Source organism: Protomyctophum bolini (genome assembly GCF_963924005.1).
Source record: "Protomyctophum bolini genome assembly, chromosome: 20".
Classification (NCBI taxonomy): Eukaryota; Metazoa; Chordata; class Actinopteri; order Myctophiformes; family Myctophidae; genus Protomyctophum; species Protomyctophum bolini.
In genome coordinates this window covers 31,402,352-31,427,789 of record NC_137881.1, presented here as the reverse complement: position 1 = coordinate 31,427,789, position 25,438 = coordinate 31,402,352, and the positions used below count along the sequence as shown (strand labels likewise).

At 41.4% G+C, this 25,438-nt stretch overlaps 2 protein-coding genes across 2 annotated transcripts in view; both read left to right on the top strand.

Annotated features, from left to right (window-relative positions):
* The window catches only part of LOC308335333 (transmembrane protease serine 9-like), a 142,299-nt gene that overhangs the window by 66,534 nt on the left and 50,327 nt on the right, over positions 1 to 25,438 (top strand). The window lies entirely within an intron of this gene.
* LOC308335332 (uncharacterized protein) overlaps positions 8,799 to 25,438 on the top strand; it is a gene marked incomplete at its 3' end in the record, with an annotated part of 34,592 nt that continues 17,952 nt past the window's right edge. Inside the window, exons 1-2 of the mRNA XM_080792350.1 lie at positions 8,799 to 9,096; positions 25,070 to 25,356. Of these exons, the coding sequence (XP_080648476.1) occupies positions 8,864 to 9,096; positions 25,070 to 25,356 (520 nt within the window). The 5' untranslated portion in view covers positions 8,799 to 8,863. The remainder of the gene's footprint in view (positions 9,097 to 25,069; positions 25,357 to 25,438) is intronic.

Here is a 25,438-nt window from a genome sequence, read left to right as displayed (position 1 = left end):
GTTTTTCGGGGTGAAAAGCCACCATCTCTATTTTCATGATTGGTTGTTGGTACAAAGGAAGTGACCATATTTGGATCAGACCACAGTCAGCTTGAGGTCCAGACCTTTCCAATGATATATGCCATTATATGTTGTTGCCAAGGTTTGGATGAGATATTTTGTCTCAAAATAGTGGCTTCAAATAAAACGTTTTGGAATTTTACAATACAAATCTTTAAAGGCCGTTTTCTCAAAAAGAGTTTTCCTCATACTTGGGACAAAGAATCTCCACTTCAGTTGAACTCACATACACCAAACTTTCCAGTCTTATTCCTAACTATATTCCGCAGACATTTACACATGGATTTGTTGATATATCATTCACAGCCTGATTTACATCACATTTTATACCAAAAAAATGCCGAAAATTGGGGTTTTTATGCCTGTTGACACTATTTTCTGATTTGTGGAATGATAATTAGAGATATCAAAAATCCCATGTGTAATTTTCTTTGTCTCTAATGTGTCAAAAAAATGAAATGATAATTTTGAACCTGGCTTTATCCGATCTTCAGATTTATCGTCCCGAAATGTATGCAAATTAGCGCATATAATGCCTAATTTGCATATTTAAACATATAATTTCAGAAAACTTGTAATACAAAAAATCTTAGTTTTAATATAAGTAATCAACTGGAGAAGTTTCATTGTGATAGCTATTATTTAACTTTTTTTCCCTATTCACCTGGGGTGTCTCGCCTTAACTCTGAGAGTGCACAAATCCATTTGGTTCCTGCATATCGGGACCCCCGGGAACTCCCTCAAGGACATGCGCTGCTCCCGTGCTTGCGGTTATGGTTAGGTTAGGGTTTGAGGTGTAGGTTGTCGGTCTAATGACTGTCGGACCAATAATAGTGTCGGAACTAAAGCCTGTACGTACCCTGCAGAGATATCGTGTCCCTGCAGAAAGGTAAGTTGAATGACTTTTACCATTTATCATGACGCCCCTGTGTAGGCCGTATGGATCTCTGTCAAAGCTACTTTGAGATAATTTCTGACAAAACCAGTTGTGAATTATACTGTATTGACTGTATGATATGATACAAAATCAAAGTCGTGCACAAAAGTCCACCCACCTTCAGAGTACAATGAGCCTCAGACGGTTGAATGACAGAAGTCGTGTTACGGCATTCATTTGTTTCAGCGGATCAGAGAGGAATGATGATTGTAGTACATAAGTCATAAGTGGCACATCAACACAGTTTGATGGCAGGTGCCACCGTATGGGAGGAGTTGAGGATGTATAGAAGCTATTTAATGATGCTGCACGTGAAACAGAGAGAGAGAGAGAGAGAATGGCCCTCCACAAGCTGCTGTGTGGGATATATCTGATACTCATTCTGGAGCTCAAAGGTGAGAAAGAGCACTTGTTTTTCTTTTGCACATTAGGCTCAAATTGATTATTTGTCATTTTGAATGTCTACTAAAATGTTAGCGAGGGACTAGTGCAGAAGAGATCCGTTAGAACTAAAAGACAAGACAAGCTCACGACACAACGCTGCGATGCGTTGTGAGCTTGTAGATCGGCTATTTTCAGAATGCAACCTTTATAAAATATAGTATAACACCAGCCATTAAGACGCCATCAAGGCCTTTTAAAATATCACTCAACTAATTTAGCGCCTTTTGACGCCTGTTTTATAATGGCGGCGCCTTTTTTTAATATCAATTGATTATTAGCGTCCTGTTTCGGTCATAACACTCCGGTTCCGGTGCGGTGAAAACAAAAAAACGGAAAAAAAGCGGAAATGGAAAATCCACTGGTCTTATGTTGTCTATGGGGACGCAGATTCTTAGAACGTTAAATATCTCGGATTCTTCTTTTCAGACCAAAAACAAGTTTGATTTGCGGCTCCTTTCCCTAAACGATATGATCCTATATCTTACAAAAAGTATGTTTTGGCAATCGTGGGACATATTAAACAGCGGATTGGGTGATCAACTGAGAGGTTACCACCACGGCGTGACGTCATGTTGTAGTTTTCGGAGGTCACTGTGATGATTTGGAGAAGACCCTCGTCCCTCAGTCTGGCTCTAACTGGCTGGGTGGTGTGTGACAATTCAGTGGAAGTATTCCTTCCTTTGGTACGGCGACAAAGTACAGATTTTATTACACAGACAGGGAAGAATATAGTGTTGGATAGTGACGTGACAAGAAGATATGAGACATAGAAACGTGACATGATAATGACTAAGGCTAACCTCACTGGCGACATTTCACAGATGCCTCTCGTATCTATAAAGACAAGTACATGCAGGCTGTACGATCTCATATCATTGAAAAACAGTGTGAAAAACTTACACAATCACCGTCAGTGCCGAAAAACCTAGTAAGTTTTAGCAGCGGTTTTACTTTATGATAATTATGTTAAAAAAACAATTGTAAAAGCCATGAAGGCTGCACATTTCTATCAGTGTTTTCTGGGGAAGTTTCAAAAGAGTGAACAGATTAAAAACCCCTAAAATGTGTGTGGTAGGATATGGGCCAATATTTCACTGTATATAACTCAGCTCAGTAGGCTACACCCACAACACCAGAGGGAGCTCAACAAACCATGTGCAACCCAGATTTGGCACAAACAACGGATTCAATTATTTTATATTTAGCAAGTGTGACCCAAGTGCACAGCAAGAGGGGAGGCGTTGTTCAGGTGAAGCCTGAGGGAAAATGTATTCACAAAGTATTTAGTGAACATTATGGGGTTGGTGGGGGGGGCTCTCCAGGTTGACACACTGGAGAGGAGAAGAAGAGGCAGAGTCATTCTCCAGAGAAAAATAACCGCCACAGGAAAACAAAAACAAAGGCAGGAGCTGCAACTGTGTGGAGTTGAACAGCTTGGTAATACGTGTAGCTGTGTAAAGCTAAATGTAACTAGCACTGAAACTGAGTTTAACAACACTAGACTTGGCCTGTACTTTAACATAGGCCTACGTGTTGACAGGTGAAGCTCTGGCGTGGAATGAAGGGCAGACTGGGCTTTTGTGGAGGCAGTGCTTGATTTTAGGATGGAAGACAGGTGCAGAGAATTGGTGGAGAGCAGGTGTACTGAGTAGAGCGGCCTGGGCCCTTTTTGAAACCAGTCCCTTGACTTGAAGTCCTCTCGGGAGGTTCCCTCGTCAGGAAGTGCCCCTCCAGCTGAATCAAGTTCCCTTGATTAGGGTGCTGGGTATAAAAAACTGTTATGAAATACACTCGCCCTCCTTGTGCAGAAACAGACACAATTCGTTGCCATGGTTACCATCATGCAATTGTGTTACCAGTTATTTCGTTTGTACAGTTATATTGCATTGCATCGTGTATGTTTGTGTGACATGTGGATTTCATTAATATGGAGTGGACAATTAAAAGGAAATACAGCGTGACTGTCAAAATCCATGTCATATACATCCATGGTGTGTTAATCATTGTGTTAAAAAGGTGTTTTGTTTGTGTGGTTTCATTTATAGTTTTTCACGGTGGGGTAAATAAAGAGCCCTTGTGAACATCAGTTGGAGCGTTGTCTATATTCTGCATCAGATGAAGATAGTTTAGGAGCAGTTTATCTATCATTTATTTGTGGTGGTACTTAAATTTGTAGGTTGCGGTTTCCATGCGGACAGAGAGCACAAGGCAATCGAGTCTAGGCCCAATCCCAATCCACTCCCTTGCTGACTCAATGAGCCCTCACTGATTTAGCTGCTTGTTCATGTGAGGTCTGTGAGGGCTTGAGGGATGACCCATTTGAAATCGGTAAGTCAGTGAGGGCTCGATCAAACCCACCCTTTGCCAAAGTCAGCATCGATGCTGACTTTGGCTGACTTTGGCAAAGAAATTACCCACAGTTCATAGCGTTACCAGGGGAATGAGGGGGATCCTCCGAACGTCAATCATTCAAGTATGCAAATTAGTTATGTATTGCGGTTAGAATGTCAACAAACACAGTAGTGCTTTCTCACTGTTCTCAAAGGGAGACGGAATAGAAGGATATAGGCTATATATTTAATAACAATAATAATTATTATTATAATGAATATTATTATATATGAATATTACAACCCCTATCACACAGGAAAGTGTATTTATTTAACTAATAATAAAACGATCAGCTTAAATACTAAAACAGACGTGATAGACATAAATAAATAAATAGGCCAAGCATGTAGGCAGGCACTGGCTGTGAATAAGGACAGTTTTTATAAAGCGATGCAAAGTGTCATGAATGGCGGACTCATCTTCAAAGTGCTGTCCCATTTCTTTCACAACAAAAGGGGGATGGAGTAGTCAGTGAGGGGGGAGTTGCTAAGCAGTGCTTGCATGTGAAGGTGAGGAGGAGTGAGCAATAACAAAATTAATTTCGCTCCTATGCCACCAAAATGTGGAACGCCCTACCAACAGTCATTAAGACATGCAAATCCCTTGACTCCTTCAAAACCGCTCTGAAATGGCACCTACGGACGGCTGCAATTCGAAACTGGCCCCCGTAAAATCTGAATCTTTTCCCTTTTTACCTCCTTTATGATCATTTCCTGTTTTTTGGCTATACAGAATATGTGTATATTTGTATGTCTCTAAATGTTATGATGAATTGAACAATTAAGGTGGACCCTCTTGTAAACAAGTGTAGTGCTTTATTGGGTCGTCCACTCACAGTTAACAGTTTTATTTGTATTGAGTTGTGCTTGAAATGTACTGTAATTTCTACTATTACTCGAACGAAAATAAAAGCTTGGGGGGGGGGGATGCAATGCAAATGAAAGACATATACTGTGTATCCCTATTCCCTGACGTAATTTATAGCTAAACGGACAGAATTCTATTTTATTTGAATGATGAAACCCAGCTGCCATTAATAGTTGGAAATGGAAATGGAAATTGCGGAAATTGCGGAAATTGTAATTGCGGAAATTGCGGAAATGGTGGAAATGGAAATTGCGGAAATGCGGAAATGGAAATTGAGGAAATTGCGGAAATTGCGGAAATGGTAATTGCGGAAATTGCGGAAATGGTGGAAATGGAAATTGCGGAAATGGAAATTGAGGAAATTGCGGAAATGTGGGTTACGGTACGGTTGTTCGTACTTTGAATTAAAAGAAGGGTTAACCTTTGAAGCGCGATATCTCCTCCCACAAATGTCGACACGGTCCCATCTTTTAGTATGTTATATAGCTTGTCATGACGAACATTTTGGTATGTGTTTCTCCACACACGGTCGTACGGTCGCTAACCCTTGCCACATGGACCCTAACCCACATGGACCCTAACCCACATGGACCCTAACCCACATGGACCCTAACCCTAACCCACATTGACCCTAACCCACATGGACCCTAACTCCAACCCACATGGACCCTAACCCACATGGACCCTAACCCACATAGACCCTAACCCAAATGGACCCTAACCCACATGGACCCTAACCCTAACCCACATGGACCCTAACCCACATGGACACTAACCCACATGGACCCTAACTCTAACCCACATAGACCCTAACCCACATGGACCCTAACCCACATGGACCCTAACCCACATGGACCCTAACTCTAACCCACATGGACCCTAACCCACATGGACACTAACCCACATGGACCATAACCCACATGGACCCTAACCCACATGGACCCTAACCCACATGGACCCTAACTCTAACCCACATAGACCCTAACCCACATGGACCCTAACCCACATGGACCTTAACCCACATGGACCCTAACTCTAACCCACATGGACCCTAACCCACATGGACACTAACCCACATGGACCATAACCCACATGGACCCTAACCCACATGGACCCTAACCCACATGGACCCTAACCCACATGGACCCTAACCCACATGGACACTAACCCACATGGACCCTAACCCACATGGACCCTAACCCTAACCCACATGGACCCTAACCCTAACCCACATGGACCCTAACCCACATGGACCCTAACCCACATGGACCCTAACCCACATGGACACTAACCCACATGGACACTAACCCACATGGACACTAACCCACATGGACCATAACCCACATGGACCCTAACCCACATGGACCCTAACCCACATGGACCCTAACCCACACGGACCTTAACCCACATGGACCCTAACTCTAACCCACATGGACCCTAACCCACATGGACCCTAACCCACATGGACACTAACCCACATGGACACTAACCCACATGGACCCTAACCCACATGGACCCTAACCCACATGGACCCTAACCCTAACCCACATGGACCCTAACCCACATGGACCCTAACCCACACGGACCTTAACCCACATGGACCCTAACTCTAACCCACATGGACCCTAACCCACATGGACCCTAACTCTAACCCACATGGACCCTAACCCACATGGACCCTAACCCACATGGACCCTAACCCACATGGACCCTAACCCACATGGACCCTAACCCTAAACCACATGGACCCTAACCCACATGGACCCTAACCCACACGTCCCAAACTCTTCTCCCTTCTGGCTCCAAAACTGTGGAATGCACTTCCCATTGCAGTCAGAACTGCAGCATCACTCCCAATCTTCCGCCGTAGTCTGAAAACCCACCTTTTCAGACTCCATCATGGCCCATAGCACTTACCCCACCCCCTTAGATAGCAATTCTAGTAGTCATAGCACGTCATAGTACATATGTGTAGCATAGTAGTATAGATGTATAGCTTATATGTATAGTTTCATTATAGATATTCCACTGTTACTTTCTTAGCTACGCATGTTTCATGATAAGTTTCATGATAAATGTCTTTATGTGATGTATTCCCATGCTTTTGTTCTTGCTTAATGTAAGTCGCTCTGGATTAAGAGCGTCTGCTAAATGCCTAAATTGTAAAATTGTAAATTGTAGGGTCCATGTGGGTTAGGGTCCATTTGGGTTGGGGTCCATGTGGGTTAGGGTCCATGTGGGTTAGGGTCCATGTGGGTTAGGGTCCATGTGGATTAGGGTTAGGGTCCATGTGGGTTAGGGTCCATGTGGGTTAGGGTCCATGTGGGTTATGGTCCATGTGGGTTAGAGTTAGGGTCCATGTGGGTTAGGGTTAGTGTCCATGTGGGTTAGGGTCAATGTGGGTTAGGGTCCATGTGGGTTAGGGTTAGGGTCCATGTGGGTTAGGGTCCATGTGGGTTAAGGTCCATGTGGGTTAGGGTCCATGTGGGTTAGGGTCCATGTGGGTTAGGGTCCATGTATGTGTTTCTCCACACACGGTCGTACGGTTGTTCGTACTTTGAATTAAAAGAAGGGTTAACCTTTGAAGCGCGATAGCTCCTCCCACAAATGTCGACACGGTCCCATCTTTTAGTATGTTATATAGCTTGTCAAGACGAACATTTTGGTATGTGTTTCTCCACACACGGTCGTACGGTCGCTAACCCTGTCGCAAACTGTTAATAAATACTTCAATCAATCAATCAATATTGATGTAGAAAATGTGCCCATGAAAGTCATTGTCATTGTCATTGCCTTCAATAGACATATAGGCATACCTGTATGTGGGTGTGTGATGCATCGTAGCATGTCAAAAGGGACACGCTACGGTTAAAGTATTGTCTGGGCTTGCAGTAACTTTATGCAAGGCCTATAAACAGTTTGCCAGACCCAGATTTGGCGGCGCTGTCCACACGTACACCTTTTTTTGTTGTTGCTGTGAGCCAAAACTATAATTTTGGCCAGTGGAAATTAACTTTATGGGAAACACTTCCTTCTCAACATTTTTGGCTGGGGACCCCCGGAAATCGCGACCCACGGGTAGAGAACCCCTGCTTTAGGTCCAGACCAGTCCTACTGCTCCGTAGCAGCAATGCTTTTTGCATTGTCTTTTGTACACATTGATTTGAGGAAAACAACAGAAGCAATAGTCTGGTTATGGTTCAGATATATAATTTTGATGTTAAACAAACACTCTTAATTGCAATTTGCAATAAGCTCTGAACAGCCTCACCTATAATGTATGTTGTTTTGAATTTCAGGATCTTATGCTCAACTGTCTGGTAAGCATCCACATTACATGTTTGTCTTTGCGTTCATTCCTCTTTCTGCATAAACATTAATAGCCTGTTTTATAGCCTAATGAAAAAGGCAATCACCTACAGTATCTACTATCTAGCCTATATCTTATATCTAATAGCCACATAGTAAACACTATAGCATTCATTATACCATACATTGGCAACTGGTGGCCCGGGGGGCACATGCGGCCCCCACCTTAACTTAATGCGGCCTACAGGTTAATATAATATTGGTATATATTTATTTTTTTATTTTCAGCTGTTACAATTCCAAACATGCAAACATGACCTGCTTTAATTACATATAGTAGCTTAATGACTACATTGTCTTTTTTATGTCTAATATATTTTTATTTGGAGTTCATAAAGTTAACATAATTTAACTTAAAGGACTACTTCACCACTTTTCAACCTATCTTCATATAATAGGCCCTCTCTAATAATCATGAATGGTTAGATTTGTATTATCATGAGAACGATGGCTTCCATTTTTGCATTGCAACTTTCCAGTACTAGAAAGCCTGCAGTTTCTATTAACTTGGATTCCCCATCGATGATGTCACTGGGTTTCTGAATTGCCCACAGCCCTCCGAGTCCTATGAGACTGAAAGAAAATTGTGCCATTTTATCATGATCATTAGTGAGGACCTATTATATGAAGATAGGTTGAAGAGTGGTGAAGTGGTCCTTTAATGCATTTGAAATAAAAAAATATATACTTTTCAGGATTCCAATAAAAATAATAGCAAACATTTTAATTCAAATATAGCAAAAATAGCAGACCTACAAGCTCCTGCGATGCGTTTTGAGCTTGCTGTGTTTTGCTATGACAGTAATGTGGCCCTCAAAGTTTCCCGCACCTGCATTATACCGTGAACTAATTTGTGTTTCATTAGATTGCGGTCTCGTCCCTGCGAAGAGCAGAATCGTTGGAGGCCATGATGCCACCTCTGGAAGCTGGCCTTGGCAGGCTAGTATACACAACGGTGCAGGCCATTTCTGTGGAGGTTCTCTCATCAACAAAGAATGGGTGCTGTCCGCTGCTCACTGCTTCCCAGGGTGAGAAATCAATGTTAGCACAGACTTTTAAACTGTATTTAAAAGGAAAATAGTTTGCACTCTTTTTTTTCCAGTCCAAACTGTCTTTTAAGGATGGAGTGCCACGATTTTGTTCCACCCTAAAACCTGATCATCAGGTACTATTATAATATAAGGAGGAAGAACCTGTTCCAAAAAGTGTACAGTATTTGTTAAAATCACGCTTTTATGTGGACACGCCCACCAGTTCATTAAGTATATGCCTGGTTTGCCTGGTGGGTGGTGATGGGTGTTGATCCACCTGAACTGAAGCCCACAGCTGTAGTTGTATGATAAAGGGGGAGGGGTTAGGGGAGGGGCTAATAGTGTGATGTCACTATATTACTGTTTATTTCATTTGGTTTGACTGTCAAGGGTTCAGCCTCCAGGGAGAAACCCTAAATACAAAGTTAATACGCCATTGCACATACAAACGACTCCAGGGTGTCTAATGAAGTATACTGTCACCTCATAGACACATGAAAAACTGGAAGAAATTGTGGCACTCCATCTTTAACCTTTGCCTTTTATGGGGCGGCAGTGGCTCAGGAGGTATAGTGGCCGCCTGGGAACCGGAAGGTTCTCAGCTGGCTGAGTTATGTCGAAGTGTCCCTGTAGACCGGCAGCCGGGGTTGTGGGGTGGGAAATTTGATACATAGTTTTTTTTATTTGCCTAAAATATTGTCTGTATACATTCATGAATCCACTTAAATGATATGATTATGATTGCCCCTGCACGTCGCACTTACTATGCAAACGTGCTAACTCGTGCCAGACTCTGCCAATCCTGAAACGATTTGTATAATTCCATTATTCCAAGTGGTCTATACTCTGTGAAGTGTATATTTTTGTGTGCTTTGCACAGCCTTTGCTTAAGACCTGCGGTCGCTTCTCGCCTTGGCTTTAAGGCGTCTTACTGGTATATGATATGATATGATAGTACTTTATTGTCACTATATATATATATATATATATATATATATATATATATATATATATATAGTGACAATATATATATATATATATATATATATATATATATATATATATATATATATATATATATATATATATTGTGGCGACTGGCGACCCAGGAGACAGAAAGACGTTTGCCTATTCCAAGGCGTTTAATCACACAAGTCAGGTTGACAAACAGGGTGTTATCAATCACTTTCAAGTACTGTTAGTGCAGAACAGGTTATATACAGGTATTGTCAGTTCCTCTCTCTCTCCGCACGGTGGTGCTAGACTGCCGTTGTCTCTGGACCGCGTCTCTGGACATCAACGGCGCCTGAGAGCGTGATTTAAACACTGTTTGTCTTCAGCCCTGTGGCACTCGATTGATTGATTGATTGATTGATTGAAATATTTATTAACAGTTTGTAGAATTACAGTACATTTCAAGCACAAACTCAATACAGAGACTGTCAACTGTGAGTGGACGACCCAATTAAGCATTACACTTGTTTACAACAGGGTCCACATTGTTCAATTCATCAAAACATATAGAGACATACAAATAGACACTTCTATGTAATGTAGTTAAAGAACAGAACAGGAATTCATCATATATAAGCAAAAAGGGAAAAGATACATATACAGTGAGGGGAAAAAGGGGGGGGGGTGGGGTGGGGTAGGAATCAGATTTTACAGAGGCCAGTTTCGAATTGCAGCCATCCGTAGGTGCCCTTTGAGAGCGGTTTTGAAGGAGTCAAGGGATTTCACATGTCTTAATGACTGTTGGTAGGGCGTTCCACATTTTGGTGGCATAGGAGCGAAAATAATTTAGTCCCTTGTTTGTGCCGAATCTGGGTTGTACATGGTTTGTTGCAGTCCCTCTGGTGTTGTGGGTGTGGACTTCGTTTACATTAAGGAAGTATTTAGACAGGTACATGGGTATCTTAGTGGTGTATCGAATCTTGTGGACCAGACCCATTGCAAGATGCTGTACTCTGTCGTCGACCCTAAGCCATCCCAGGCCAAGTAGGAGCCTGACCAGTTTGTTTTGGGAGGTCTGGAGCCTTGTTTTAAGGGCCTTTGAGGTGCTGTGGTACCAAGAGGTGGATGCATAGTCAAAGAAACCTTGTACGAGGGCTCCTGTTAAGGTCTTCAAAGTGTTTTTGTTGACCAGTGAGGAGATCCTGTAAAGGAATCTTGTTCTTTGATTTACTTTTTTGATTACGTTGGTGGCCATTTTATCACCGGAAAGATTGGCCTCCAGGATGGAACCTAGGTAGGTAATTTCATCTTTTCGTGTGATAATGTTGTCACCCACTCTAACCAAGAAGCCATCTGCCTTGCTAAGATTACTATTTGATCCGAAGAGAATGGATTCAGTTTTTCCCAGGTGTAAGGATAGTTTGTTATCAGCGAGCCAGGTGCAGATTCTACCGAGTTCAGAGCTGAGGGTCTTTTCAACCTGCAGTTTGTTCCTGTCCGAGACCAGCAGTGCTGAGTCGTCTGCGAACAGGAACAAGTTGCAGTCACAAGCTGATGTCATGTCGTTAACATATATTAGGAACAGTAAAGTCCCTAGTATGCTTCCTTGTGGGACGCCACAGCTCACTGGGAGGGGGGGAGACAGTGTTCCGTTCACCTTCACCATCTGTTCTCTCCCCTCCAGGTACGATTGCATCCAGCTCACTGATGTGCTATCAAAACCAATAGCTTTAAGCTTGTTAACCAGTATGGAGTGGTTCACGGTGTCAAAAGCCTTTTGGAGGTCCAGCATGACCATGCCGCAGTATTTTCCAGCATCCACTTCGTGTTTGATGTGGTCGCTCAAATAGAGGAGGCATGTGTCAGTGGAGTGGGATGTTCTGAAACCAGATTGGAACTCGTACAGCAATTTATTAGTGGCAAGATACTTTTCAACCTGTTCATAGACTATTTTTTCCATCACTTTCGAGATGGAGCTTAGAATAGAAATAGGGCGGTATTTGCCGGGTTCTAATTTACTCCCTTTTTTGTACAGGGGGGTTACTTTGGCCAGTTTAAAATCTTGGGGGACCTGTCCCTGTTTGATGGAGAGGTTTACTATGTGGGTGATGACTGGAGCTATGTTAATGGCTGAGTCTCTGAGGAATTTGGAGGGTATATTGTCATGGCCAGTGGCTTTGTGGGGTTGGAGGGCACTCAGTTTTTTAAGTACCTCCTCAGTTGTTACCATTGTCATTTTAAAATCATCTTTACAAACACCTAGGTTTTTGTAGAAGGCTTTGATGTGCTCCACACCAAAACGCCCAGAGTGGGAGGGCAGTTTGTTAACCAGCATTGTTGCAATGTTTGTAAAGAAGATGTTCAAGTGGTTTGCTACATCAATCTTGTCAGTGATCTTGTTCGATTTGATGTTTATGTTAGTAAACCTGGTTTTTAGTTTTTGACCACAGCCTAGTTGGTTGTTAAGTAGCTCCAGAGCTCCCGAGGATTGTTTTTGATTTCCTCTGCTTTATCATTGATGAAGTTACTTTTGGCTGATTTGGTCATGGCAATTACACCGTTTCTTAGCTTGTTACATTGGGTTTTTAGGATGCACAGTTTGGTTTGGAGATCACTGTCGAAGCGCTTGGCTAGCTTGGACTTGCATTTAAGAAGTTCAGAGCATTTGTTGTCTCTGGTTTTCATTGCAGTCAGTATGTCCGAATTCATCCATGGCTCCGAGCGGGTTTTGACCCTGACGGTTCGCAGAGGAGCCATGATGTTTAGTACTGATGTAAATTTGGTTTTAAAGCCAAGCCATCCCACACGGAAAGAAAATATATGAACCTATATTGCCACATATATGTTCAACATATATGCCACAATATATGAAATTGGACCCCTACATATATGTCTCTCAACATATATGCACATATATATCCATATATGGGCATATATGAATGCTGCATATATGCCCATATATGTGCAACATATATGTAGGGGTCCAATTTCATATATGCATTATAAATGCTAAATATAGGTCATATATGTTTATTTACACATATATGTTAAATATAGGTCATATATGTTGATTTACACATATATGTTAAGGATATGCATACCTACATAAATAAAATAAAACACAACATCTAGAAGTTCAATTAAACATTTATTGAAAATCAATTAAACATCATCAGAAAATCTCAATTATCTGCCTTTCGGCGATGCCTGAGCTCGGTCAACTTGCAGTTGATGGCTGTACCCAGATTGCCTTTAGTAGCGTGCGGCCACTTCTTCATGGTTGCCTCTGCAAAGAGACAAAAAGGACATGAGACGATAGTGGGAAAATGCCTCGAGTCTAGCTTCTAAAGACTCCAAGCATATAAGTTTTGCTACACCACCTGATTTAGTGTACATGAGTTTCCTGGTGAGTTTATCGGCTGATAGCCCAAAGCCTTTATTCAAACAGTATCTATTTTTTTTTAATAAACATGCAATTATTTTTGAATAGTATGAAAAGTGAGTGCATTTATGAGTCCAAGACACCTTCTATATTTACAATTATTGGTTAGAATTATGTAATAATAATACAATTATGTAAGTTTGTCTTGTCGAATGCTTCTCATGGTATGTTTGACATCACATGAACTTCACTTGTACGGATAACAGATCATCAGCACAGGTTGTTTACTAGAAAGAGCAATAAGCATCACAATCAAGCAAACAAATTAAAGGCAGGAATGAAAATTAATTAAAGGCATATGGTCTGGTCATTGCATGAGTATGGGTGAAGGAGGGATGAATATGCCGGTGTTCTAACACAGTGTTATAACACAGAGGACCACCACAGTGGAGGCAGACTAGGCCAGATCTATTAGAAGAAAGCTGTGATCAGGAAGTGAGCAATTGGAAAGTTAGTGTATGATCACCTTACAGTAGGTGCCAAGCCGTGCAAGATACCATTAATGGTGTCGATGCTTACCTGATGCCGTATCCACTGATAGCTAATAAATAGTGAAACAGGGATGATAAAGTAGTCAACTTAAGGCATCAGCTATTACCCATTTTCCTTTCTCAATTATTTTGTTTTTACTCACCAATTATGGCTGTCTTTTTCTCAGCATCCAGGGCTTCCAGCTGATCCCCATCCCCTCGCTTTGGCTTGCCACCTTAAGAAATATTTCATGATTATTATTTTGCAAGTGAAAGGTGGGCAATCCTGCCGATTTTCAGCAGCTAATGTTTACATTAATGTCCCTAAAAGGCAATCCGTCGCACACACCAAGACTGTGTTTTAGTTTTTATTCTTGCATGATGGATAAAAACAAACGTTTCGGCTATGAAGGCTGGATAGCCAAAACGTTTGTCCATCATGCAAGAATAAAAACTAAAATGCAGTCTTGGTGTGTGCGACCCATTACCTTTCAAAAATATGATTTGAACAGGTAACGCACCCTAAGTCAGAGCCCAGTGGTCACAATAAATGTTATCTACATTAATGGCCCTAGACCCTTGCAGAATTGGTTCCGATTCCAAATTTCCAATCACACTCTTTCAGTTATGGGGATCCTTGAATTTATAATGTTTGGAAACCACTGGGCTAGCGTGGGACAATTATAAAATAAACATTACTCGCAACAATTGCAGCAGCAAAAACTGTTTAGCCCTTAGAAAACAAGAGTGATAAAGAGAGATAAAGAGTTGTTTTGGTGAATCAGTTTAGAAATGTAATTTGTTTTTACCGTTGAGGTTGCTCTGAAGCAGGGTCTCGAGGGGAAAGGTGCCGAGGAGGAGCATTCGCACCATCGCAGTTGGAGTGGCTGCATTCATGGATGCCTTCCATGTGGCCCTTTTGCAGAACACTCCCGACCCCTTCACAATTTCCACCTGAAAAATACATCACATATAAATGCATTAGTGGGCCTATAACTTTCACAAATATATTTTATGGTATATCATAATTTATTATTAGCATAATACAAACTAGTATAGTTTGTATTGATCAGTAGTAAATAGTTGTCTATGTATGACTGCAGATATCTCAAACCCTCACCCTAACCTCCCACGGGCAGCACACCTAACCTTAACCCTCCCCTCAACAACCTTAATCCGGTCTATGCTATGTCTAACCAAAGTATATGCCTCCAGTCTTGAACTTGATCGAACATGGGCACTGTGGTAATGCAACAGTTTTTCACTTACCCATCCAAAGAAGAACCACTGGCCAGATAATATTTTCAATTTCATGTAGGCTACACATTACACAAATTCTTTACGAATATGCATCTACTTACCATCTCTGGAGTTTTCTCTGGCGCTGGTGGAGTTTTCTCTGGCACTGGAGGTCTCTCTCCATGGAGCTGGAGATTAAACAGTGACATGACATACGTATACAGTTAATTCATAATGTGGTAATATGGTTAAAAAATAACCCTATAGAATATGCACATGTCAAATATATCCATGTTGTTTTCCAGCCTCAAAATGTGGTGTATTGAGATCTATTTTGTGCCTGGGGTGGGTGGGTGTTTTGTCACCCACACATGATGTGGACCGATTAGGCACAAACCATGTGCATTCATGAAACATACTGCTGTCAAACATGAGTGACTTACTTTGTCATTTCCTCCACCCCCAACATCCTCCACAGGCTGCTCCTGACGCTCCTCAGCTGCCACAGCATTTAGAGGCTTTTACAAGAGAAGCAAGGGGAAATAAATAGTTTGTTAGTTTTCTATGACGAACGTCTAATTTGTTTCAGACTAACTAGACTGCCATTTATTTCCATTATGATATGAAAAGGATTATGGAGGTTTGTTGGCAATGCACAATTGTCACTGATCAGTTTGTGAGATTAGCCCTGCAGACAAATTTGTAGACTTCTTAAGGCTCATACTGTACATAGTCTGGATTTTCGGTGGTGGGGTGACCACCGAACTACAACATGACATCACGACTCTCACGAGCCACGGTGAAGAGCAAACCACCGCCACCACCCCAGCCCCAGCCCTTCTCACACCACCGCTCAACGTTATTTCAGCTCCGGTGGTCAGCTCACCACCGGAAATCCAGACTATGAATGAGCCTTAAGTCACACCATAAAAAAGGAAACCTTGGAATAAAAAAGGTTATACTCACATCCATGTACACAGAGGTTGCTGCACTCTGTTGGAGAAGGAAGACAGTATATTACATTCTTGAACAAGTAAATAAAAAAACAGCAAGTGAATTGTCCTAATTAGCATCACACATCACACAAATCCATAGCTGCTAAAAGGATACAAAAAAGAGGAACTTACTCTAGCAATAGAGGCAATGTCCTCCTTCATTTGAGGAATATCTAGTGGGGAGAATCACATAATTTACAATCAGATCAACATGGCAACTTAAATGCAGTTAACAACCAGGTCCATTGATAGCCCATTTACAAAACAGAGAAGTCCTATCCAATTGTATTAAACCAATATGAAATACAATAATTTAAAAACATACTTACGCTTTATTATAAGGTCCTTTAAATTATCATTTTCCTTCTTCAGGACCATGTTTGCGTCCCTCAACTCTTGTATAGTTGTCTGGAACTGCTTCATTTTCTTATTTTCCCACATTGCACTGTCTTGTTCCTTCTGCATCTCACTTGCAGCCTACACAGACACACAGAGACACTAGTTACTGGCCATGTTACAAATAATGATGTTCACTCACAGTTCTGAGTGAATAATGTTGAATATTAATGCAACAATGGAATAATCAAAGCTGGACACACACACACACACACACACACACACACCTTTTTCTTTGTATTAGGTCTCTCGACTTTCTCCTCCTCGTCGTCCAGAAGAGCCTTTGGAACAATATCCTCCTCTTCATCACTGTCATCAACGTACTTTCGGTTGCGCTTGACAACACGTTTAGCAGTAGTGTCAGCCTCATTGCTCTCCATTGCACGGAGTACAGTTTTCAGAGTCATCTCCTTATCTGGTGCAGATAAATAAACATGTTAATAATGTAGGCTCTGTAGCAATCAGTTTCTCTGTTATGAAACAGCTACTGTACAGTTGTTCGTGCCAAACATAGCGTAGTTGAGCTATAGGTTGATTGATTTATTAACAGTGTTCAGAATAGGGACATTTAAATTTCAAGCACACAACTCAATACAAAAACTCTTAAGGCCCATTATTTATTCTTAATTTGAGCCACGGACCACCATTTGATGAGATTTAGCCTCTCAGACACAAAACAAAATAATATTTAGTTGCCATTGGATAAGATTGTCCACAATTCCATGCTGTATTGAAGTGGTACCATTAGGAGAGATAACAGGCAAATGTTGATCAAAATAACAATTCTTCTACATTCTCTAATTGTGTAGAGTTTTTGTAAAAAGTAATGCAGATGTTTAACAATAATTTTACTCTTGAGAGGCTTAAGAGCGTAGAATGAAACCAAATAGACCTGGGTCCATTTGGTTTAATTTTATGCTCTCAAGCATAATTAACTGTATTAATCTGTATGTATCTGGTGACCACCTGGAACCCTTTAAGGACCACTGGTTGAAAATCACTGCCATAAAGCATTAAACTTGTTTACAATTCCATCGTTTGATCATCAGAACATTGAGATGTACAAAAGGGAAAAACGTATACAGTGAGGGGAAAGGGGGTGGCATTGGCAAGCTGAGATAAAACAGTTCAGGTTTATGTTCATTTAATTTTGTTACAAAAGCTCATGTACATACTTGCAACCTTAAGGATCCTGGCTTGGTATACCGGCCATGTTCCCTTAAGCCCCTTGCGTCCATGGCGCCATTCAACCAAATACACTTCTGGACAACTTTCTTCTCCATCTAGGTAGGAGTCTTGGTCAAACTCTCGAACACATGCAATTGGGAGAATGCTCCGAAGTCCTTTATCGGAGCTTTCTGTCCACTCCACCAGGGCAAATGTGAACATGATGACATAAAAGTATTTCTAAATATAATTCTCAAACAAAAGTAGGCCTATCTGTATCTGTCGTAAAAGTTGTTTTCCTGTCAGTGTAAACGGCTGTCGGCTGCTAGCTGGAATTCAAACATGGAGAAAGCCACTGCCGCGCATGCGCAATAAATACGGTGGGTGACGTCACGAATGCGACGCTTGTTGTGAGGGTCGCTTTACGGTGACGTCACGTTATTATTATTCTCTAATAATATATATAATATATACATATATAAACAATAAAAAGGGTAACATTTAGTGACCACTGTTTCTTCAGATTGCATGTTTAACAATAATGTACATTTATAAAATATTAAATAATACACTTTATACTACTCCGAAAATGATCACGTGACCAGAGCCACTAACGTCCGGTTAAATAGCATTAGCCCCCATTAGCACTAGTGGACTTTCCTCCTCTTAGTCACAAATCAACGGGCCAGTTCGCCCGTTAATTTGCCCGAAAGACGTTCATCATGGAGCCATCGGATCGACTTGTGAGATATATACGATACCTCGTTGACGACGAAGCACCCATTCCACGCACAACAAAGAAAAGATGGAAAAAGAAGTAAGTCATTGTTAAAATGTTTGCTAGTGATGCTAACACTAGCATGCAAAAGTCAACATCGAACGTTATAATGAATTTCAGACTCATGTTTCATTACTTTTGTTTGACACTTGTTTTGGAGATGCAAACGTATATTTTCGAATGCCAATAGAGCTATAATTACATTTGAATTGGTATCCAATTGCTTAGTTAAGGCATGGCAAAGAACATTACAAAAGAAGGTTCTTTTGTAATGTCCATGCCTTTTAACTCAAGGCTTTTTTCACCTCACTGGAACAGAGTGCCTTGGATCCTCTTCTTTAATGCTAACAAACATTGCTGGGATTTGAGTCAAATTGTCAAAGCATGCATACATTCTGTTGTTGGACAGAAATAAACATATTTAATACCCCCTACCCCTTTTAAAATAAGTATGCAAACATTATAATCATGACTCTGGTGACTTTACATGTTACATGTTTACTGAACATTTATTTTCTAATCTCAGGCAATCCACCAAAGATGATGAAGAGGGCCTTGATGAAGCTGATGATGCCTCTGCTTCTACATCACAGTAAGTTTCCAACACACACACACACACACACACACACACACACAGTATATACACAGATCGGTTGCACCCACTCCTGGTCTGACCCCCATCTGAAAATATGTTGTTCCAGGGACCTCCCCCCCCCCCCCCCAGAAGCAAATCTTTGAGTTTAAAACGTTGGCTCTGAAATATATAAAGCTTTGCCCTACATTTTCATGATTTTTCAAAAATAGCAGACCTACAAGCTCGTAGCACGGCACTCGGTGCCGCACTATGAGCTTGTAGATCTGCTATTTTTCAAAAGGGGTTCCTGCCCAAAATGAGTTAAATAATTCCATAATGTCCAAGTTTAATATCAATGTGAAGGTTCTTTTACAAAACGTGTATAGTCAATTATCTCTACTTTTTCACTAGCATTTATCACATTTCTGCAGCCCTAACCACAAGTATTTGACTGCGATCTATGGCTCTGGTTAGTGGAATACTGTACCTATTGTATGTAACAACCGAGACGGCTAGCAATCACACAGCCTGTTCGTCGAAAAACAACTTGTTACATCTTTCATGTAATGCTATACATGTTTTGGAAAATGTTTTTTCTAATTTCAATCAAAATATTTCCAGGAATGTCATGACTGTGGGAATCCTGGACAGAGATGCTGAGGCCCGTACTGCTTCGGATGACGAAGTATGTTGCAAAAAAATTGCTAAAATATTCTAGTACAGACCAGTTAAAAACATTTAAAAATTTAAATGTATTAATCTATCTATGGTCACTTTTTACACCAGACATAAAACGCTCAATGGCCTGTATAGGTCTGTGGACTCACTGGACTCAGTGGACTGTCAGACGTTAATTGTTTGCCATTTCCGGCCTGTATTCACCATCGCTTATTTATGGATCCTGCCGCAAAAGAACAAGGAGGCGCACTCTGTACGTTGCTTCCCTGCTTGCGGTTATGTTTAGGTTAGACTACTAGGTAATTTAAGCAATAGGAAACTTTATGTTATATTATGTTATACTTTAGCTGTTGAGAAATAGCGCAATAGAGCAATCACCTAGTTACTAGTTGCATCATCTCAAGGTCTTGATATTCATGCAGAATATGGTGAATTGCTTTAATCCAGGTGGTTGCCTACCACCCAGAAAAGTACATTTATTTGATGCCGTGCAGTCTTTCATTGAGATTGCTAATCCACTTTTTCATATTCACAGATGAACCAACCACCTGTCCAAAGCTCTCCACCTGAGGAGCCAGTAGACAGTCCGTCATCAGACCAGACCCCATCAAAGGAGCAAGTCGAATTGCTGCTTCTGGCATTAAAACTCAAACACGGATTAACTCACACAGCTTTGGAGGATGTTCTTAAACTAATTAACTTTAGTGGTGGTCCAACGCTTAGTGGGTCCAAGTACCTGTTTTATAAGGCCTTCGATACAGTGAAAGACGTATTGGAACTACACTATGTGTGTAAGATTTGCAACCTGAGCATGGAGGAATCTCCTGACACGGTCAAGTGCCCCGCCTGTGACCAGGTCATTTCTAAAGTAGTTGCCCAAAAAGATCAGTGCTTTTTGTACCTGCCTCTGAAAGCACAAATCCAGAAATTGCTACAGGACCACCAGTTAGGGAAACATTTAACACACCGGTTTGAGGAGAAGGACCCCTCCATCATCAAAGATGTGTACGACGGAGAGTTGTATAAAAAGCTTTTACCCCTTGCGTCACTAGACAATATATCTCTTGCATTCAATTGTGATGGAGTGCCGGTGCACAAATCAAGTAAAACCAGCTTGTGGCCAATTTTGTGTACAATCAATGAACTGCCAATACATCTCCGTGGAAAACATGTGATGGTCTGTGGTCTCTGGTTTGGTTCAAACAAACCCAATATGAACACGTACATGAAGCCATTTGTTGATGAATGCATAGAGTTGTATGAAAATGGTCTTGCATGGACAAATGATTGTGGGAAAGTGGTCTCAAGTAAAGTGATTCCTGTATTCCTGGTGGCAGATTCAGTTGCTCGGCCACTTCTTCAGAATTTTAAGCAGTTCAATGGCGAGTTTGGATGCTCTTTTTGCATGCAGAAGGGAGCTACGGTGCTGAAACGCAGGGGGCGTGTGAGGGCATATCCCTATGAAATTGCAGAGTTGAGGAACCCCTCTCAAACTGATGATTTGGTTGAACAGGCTCTCTTGGGAAAACCCACACATGGTGTCAAAGGGCCTAGTACTTTGTCTTGTCTCCCCCATTTCAACATCATTGATGGCTGTGTTCCAGATTACATGCACAGTGTGCTGCTTGGAGTTACTAGAAGCATAACCACACTGTGGTTTAATTCTGAGAACTATCAATCTCAATGGTACCTAGGACGCTTAATAGAACAGATAGATGAGACTTTAACTAGAATTAAACCCCCCTGCAATGTCTCTCGTGTTCCCCGCTCACTTACAGAGAGGAAATTCTGGAAGGCACATGAGTGGTCCATGTGGCTGTTTTATTACAGTGTACCAACACTGAAGGGAGTCTTACCTGAGAAATACCTAAAGCACTGGTTCAAGTTGGTTAAGGGGGTTTCTCTACTGCTTGGTGAAGAGATAACATCACTGCACATTTCTGAATCTGAGCAGTTGCTTACCGAGTTTGTCAAAGAAATGGAGCTCCTTTATGGGACCAATAATGTAACTTTCAATGTTCACTTGTGCCTTCACCTGCCCAATACTGTGAGAAACTGGGGTCCCCTCTGGGCACAGTCTTCATTTGTGTTTGAGTCATACAATGGGGTCATGTTAGACATGATCAAGAGCAGTCAAAGTGTTTCTCAGCAAATCATAAAAACCGTTTGGCTACAGATGGCATTGCCATCACTTGCCAAGAAAGCCATGGAGGGAGCTTCCGATGAGTGCTTGGCTCTGTTTGAGTCCTTTTCCAGTCAGAAAAAACAAATGCAAGAAGTAAATCGCTCTCATGGTGTTACATCTCTTGGCAGGCCAAACATAAGTTTGATGAAAAATGATGATTTTTTGGCCTTGAGTAGCATCTCCCATTCTGTACGTAGAGTACCTGTAAGGTATTTCAGCAGAGCTGTTGTTAACAGTGAAATTATTCATTCTGAAAACTACACTCGTACTTTCCGGAGAAATTCCTATACGGTCATTCTAAATGATCGTGAGGAGAGCATTTTCTCAGTGAAGACTTTCATTGTCTCTGATCTAGGGCAAGGGGAGACATGCTATGCAGTAGGGAGGTACTACAAAAAAGAGAAACATGACATCTGTGGTCCGTTTAAGAACCCTAGTTATTTCATCCCTGTGGGAAAACAACTTGGTCATTTAACGGCTATTGAGGCATCACAGATAAGAGCCAAGTGTTTGTTCTATAAAACGGGGAAGATGAAGGTAGATTTTGTCTTCAAATTCATTAACCGCAGTGAAATGCTGAGCTGAATAGTCCGTTATTGTTTTTCTTATCTGAGAACTAATTGGTTATAGAAGATTTTTTATTTTGTTTTGCCTTTGCTTGAAATATTTGTTTTGAATTCAGGTTTAATTTGTTTGAAAAAATGTATTGTGTAAAACAGTCGTTCTCAACCACTAGTCTGTGGACCACCAGTGGTCTTTGATGGTGTTCCAGTTGCTCCCCACCTGGGGACTCCCCAGCTAAATAATGGAATGTTCATTTAAATAATTATTCTTAAATATCTGCTTTACTTGGTTTACAAGAAGTCTACACAGAATGTAGAAGAATTGTTATTGTCATTTGAATCATTGTTTGCCTTTATCTCTCCTTATGGTACCAACATCAATAAATAAAGTATTTTGTACCTATATGGTGTGCAGGCTCCATCCATGATCTACCAACATCAATACAGCATGGAATTATTCATAGAAAGTTCTTCATGTTTTGGTTCTTAGAGGCTAAATCTCATCAAACGGTGTGGGCAATATGCTGTTGAAAACCACTGATGTAAACAACATTTTAAATGTATTACTGACAGCAAAAGAATATGTCATGTTAAGCCATGTTCATTTTAGTTAACATAATACAACATTTATGATTATATGGTAACAGTATAATACCAGTTGGTGAATATCAATGGCTCAATTGCTTCAGGCAATAGAAAACATAATCAGACAATATGTCTTGCATTGAAATCTCTTCCACAATGTACAAACCGGCATCAAATAAAAATAAATATGATAAATATTTATATAGGCATTATGTATGTTGCATATATGCACAAAGTCAAGACATGTATTACCTATATCTGAGGCATTATGTATGACATGTATGCACATATATGAACCTGACTGTGGCATATATGTGCATAGATATAACCTATATATGCACATATATTTCCTATATAGCCACATATATGCACATATATGAACCTGAATATGGCATATATGCTGAATATATTCAGCATATATTCGGCATATATTTGGATATATGTTCATATATTTCCTTTCCGTGTGGGATGCTTCTTCGACTAGTGAGCTACTGAGCACATCGGACCAATCCAGACTCTCCAGTTCTAGGTTAAAGGCCTCGCTAGAGTAGGTTTTGAGGTCCCTAGATATGACTGTTTTGTGACAGTCAAACTTTAGTTTTTGTATTTTGCGGGTACAGAAAATCATAAAATGATCACTGAGCCCACATACAATAACCCCTTTCTTGGAGATTCTGGATTTGTCCGAGGTCAGAATGAGATCAATGACAGTTTGAGTAGAATCACACACGATAAACATGGGTAGTATCGCTACTCAGCTGGGGACGAGTTCTCTCACTCTGGTTCCTCCTCTGTGTACTGGGGTCGTAACCGGGTTACTCCTGTTCCATCCCACGTATGTTATTTATATTGGTTATTCTCCTCTTCCTCCTCTTCACCAGTCTGTCAGGTGACAGTCTGTCGCGAGCGCCGTAGAAGCCTGGTAGGACAGAGGATAAGACACCATAAATATATTGCTGTTCATGTAAATAGTCACATAGAATGGGATCTCACCGCCCAACTCGCTCGTCAGCATATTGCTTCACCCCTGGAGCCTGGATCACTACTGAGGCAGGCTGGCAGAGAGAGCTGCCTTTTGAATCCTAGCGCGTCTGACAGAAAGCAGGTGATCTAGTAGGTGACGTGGGACGTACGTCCCCTCTAGTACCCGCCCTAGAGGTTGGTGCGCTCCTCTTCTCTCTCTCTCTGCTGTCCTCCAGGGGTGTGCTTACCTGCTGTTGGGCGGTGTTCTGCCATCGAGACGCCACAATATGTATATATATATATATATATATGCAACACTACACCACATTTGACATATAACAGAACAGAAAAGACAACTAAATGACATACATAAAGTCTCTGAGTATGAAGTGGTTGTCCGACAACTGAATAATGTTCAGTTGTTGCAGCAAGTGTGACTTTAAGGCTACAGACAAACATCCGTACCAGGTCGTAGGCATACTACAGTATAGCCTACTGAAGCACACTCATAAACAAAAGAAGCATCGAGACATGGCCAAAGCATTTCCAGGGGTCCGCAGCCAAAAGCGTTGAGAACCCAACCCCTGTATTACTCCTATGTATGTATACGTATGTATGTATACAAACATACCTCCGGTTTATCTGTTCACTATGAATAGTAATGGGCGATCTGACTTGATCTCACTTGTATTAATTATTTATACAACTTTCTGGAAAAGATCTCACTTGTATTAATTATTTATACAACTTTCTGGAAAAGTTATGAATTATAATGTTACACTGATACCTTGAACTGCCATTCTGTTTTAATGTTCTATGTCTACTATATGTGCCTTTTTTACTGTGTTTTTGTGTTTCACGTTACCTGCCTGTGTTATGCCTTTGCTGTAAACCAAATCGCCCCACGGGGACACAAACAAATAATTGAACCTGAACCTGATCTCTCTTCTGTCTTTTTCTGATCCTCAATAATGTTTCAAGGACTCCCAGCGGAGAATTCATGTCCACGCTGACCGTGTATCTGGGTCGCGACGGCCAGGAAGGACCGAACCCCGACGAGGTGAGGAGGGAGGTGGCGCGGATCACCCGCCATCCCGACTACGGCCGCTCCGCGGCGCACTTCGACAGCGACATCTGTCTCCTGAAGCTCTCCGGCCCCGTCGCGTTCAGCGCGCACGTCGCTCCCGTCTGCCTGGCGGCGTCGCAGAGCTCCTTCTACAACGGAACCGACAGCTGGGTGACTGGCTGGGGGGCTGTCGGCCAAGGAGGTGAGCTGCAGTGTCACGGTAGCAGAATGTCTGAACCCAAAATGCAGAGCCACAAGCAAAGTAGTTTCAAGAACTGTTTTAT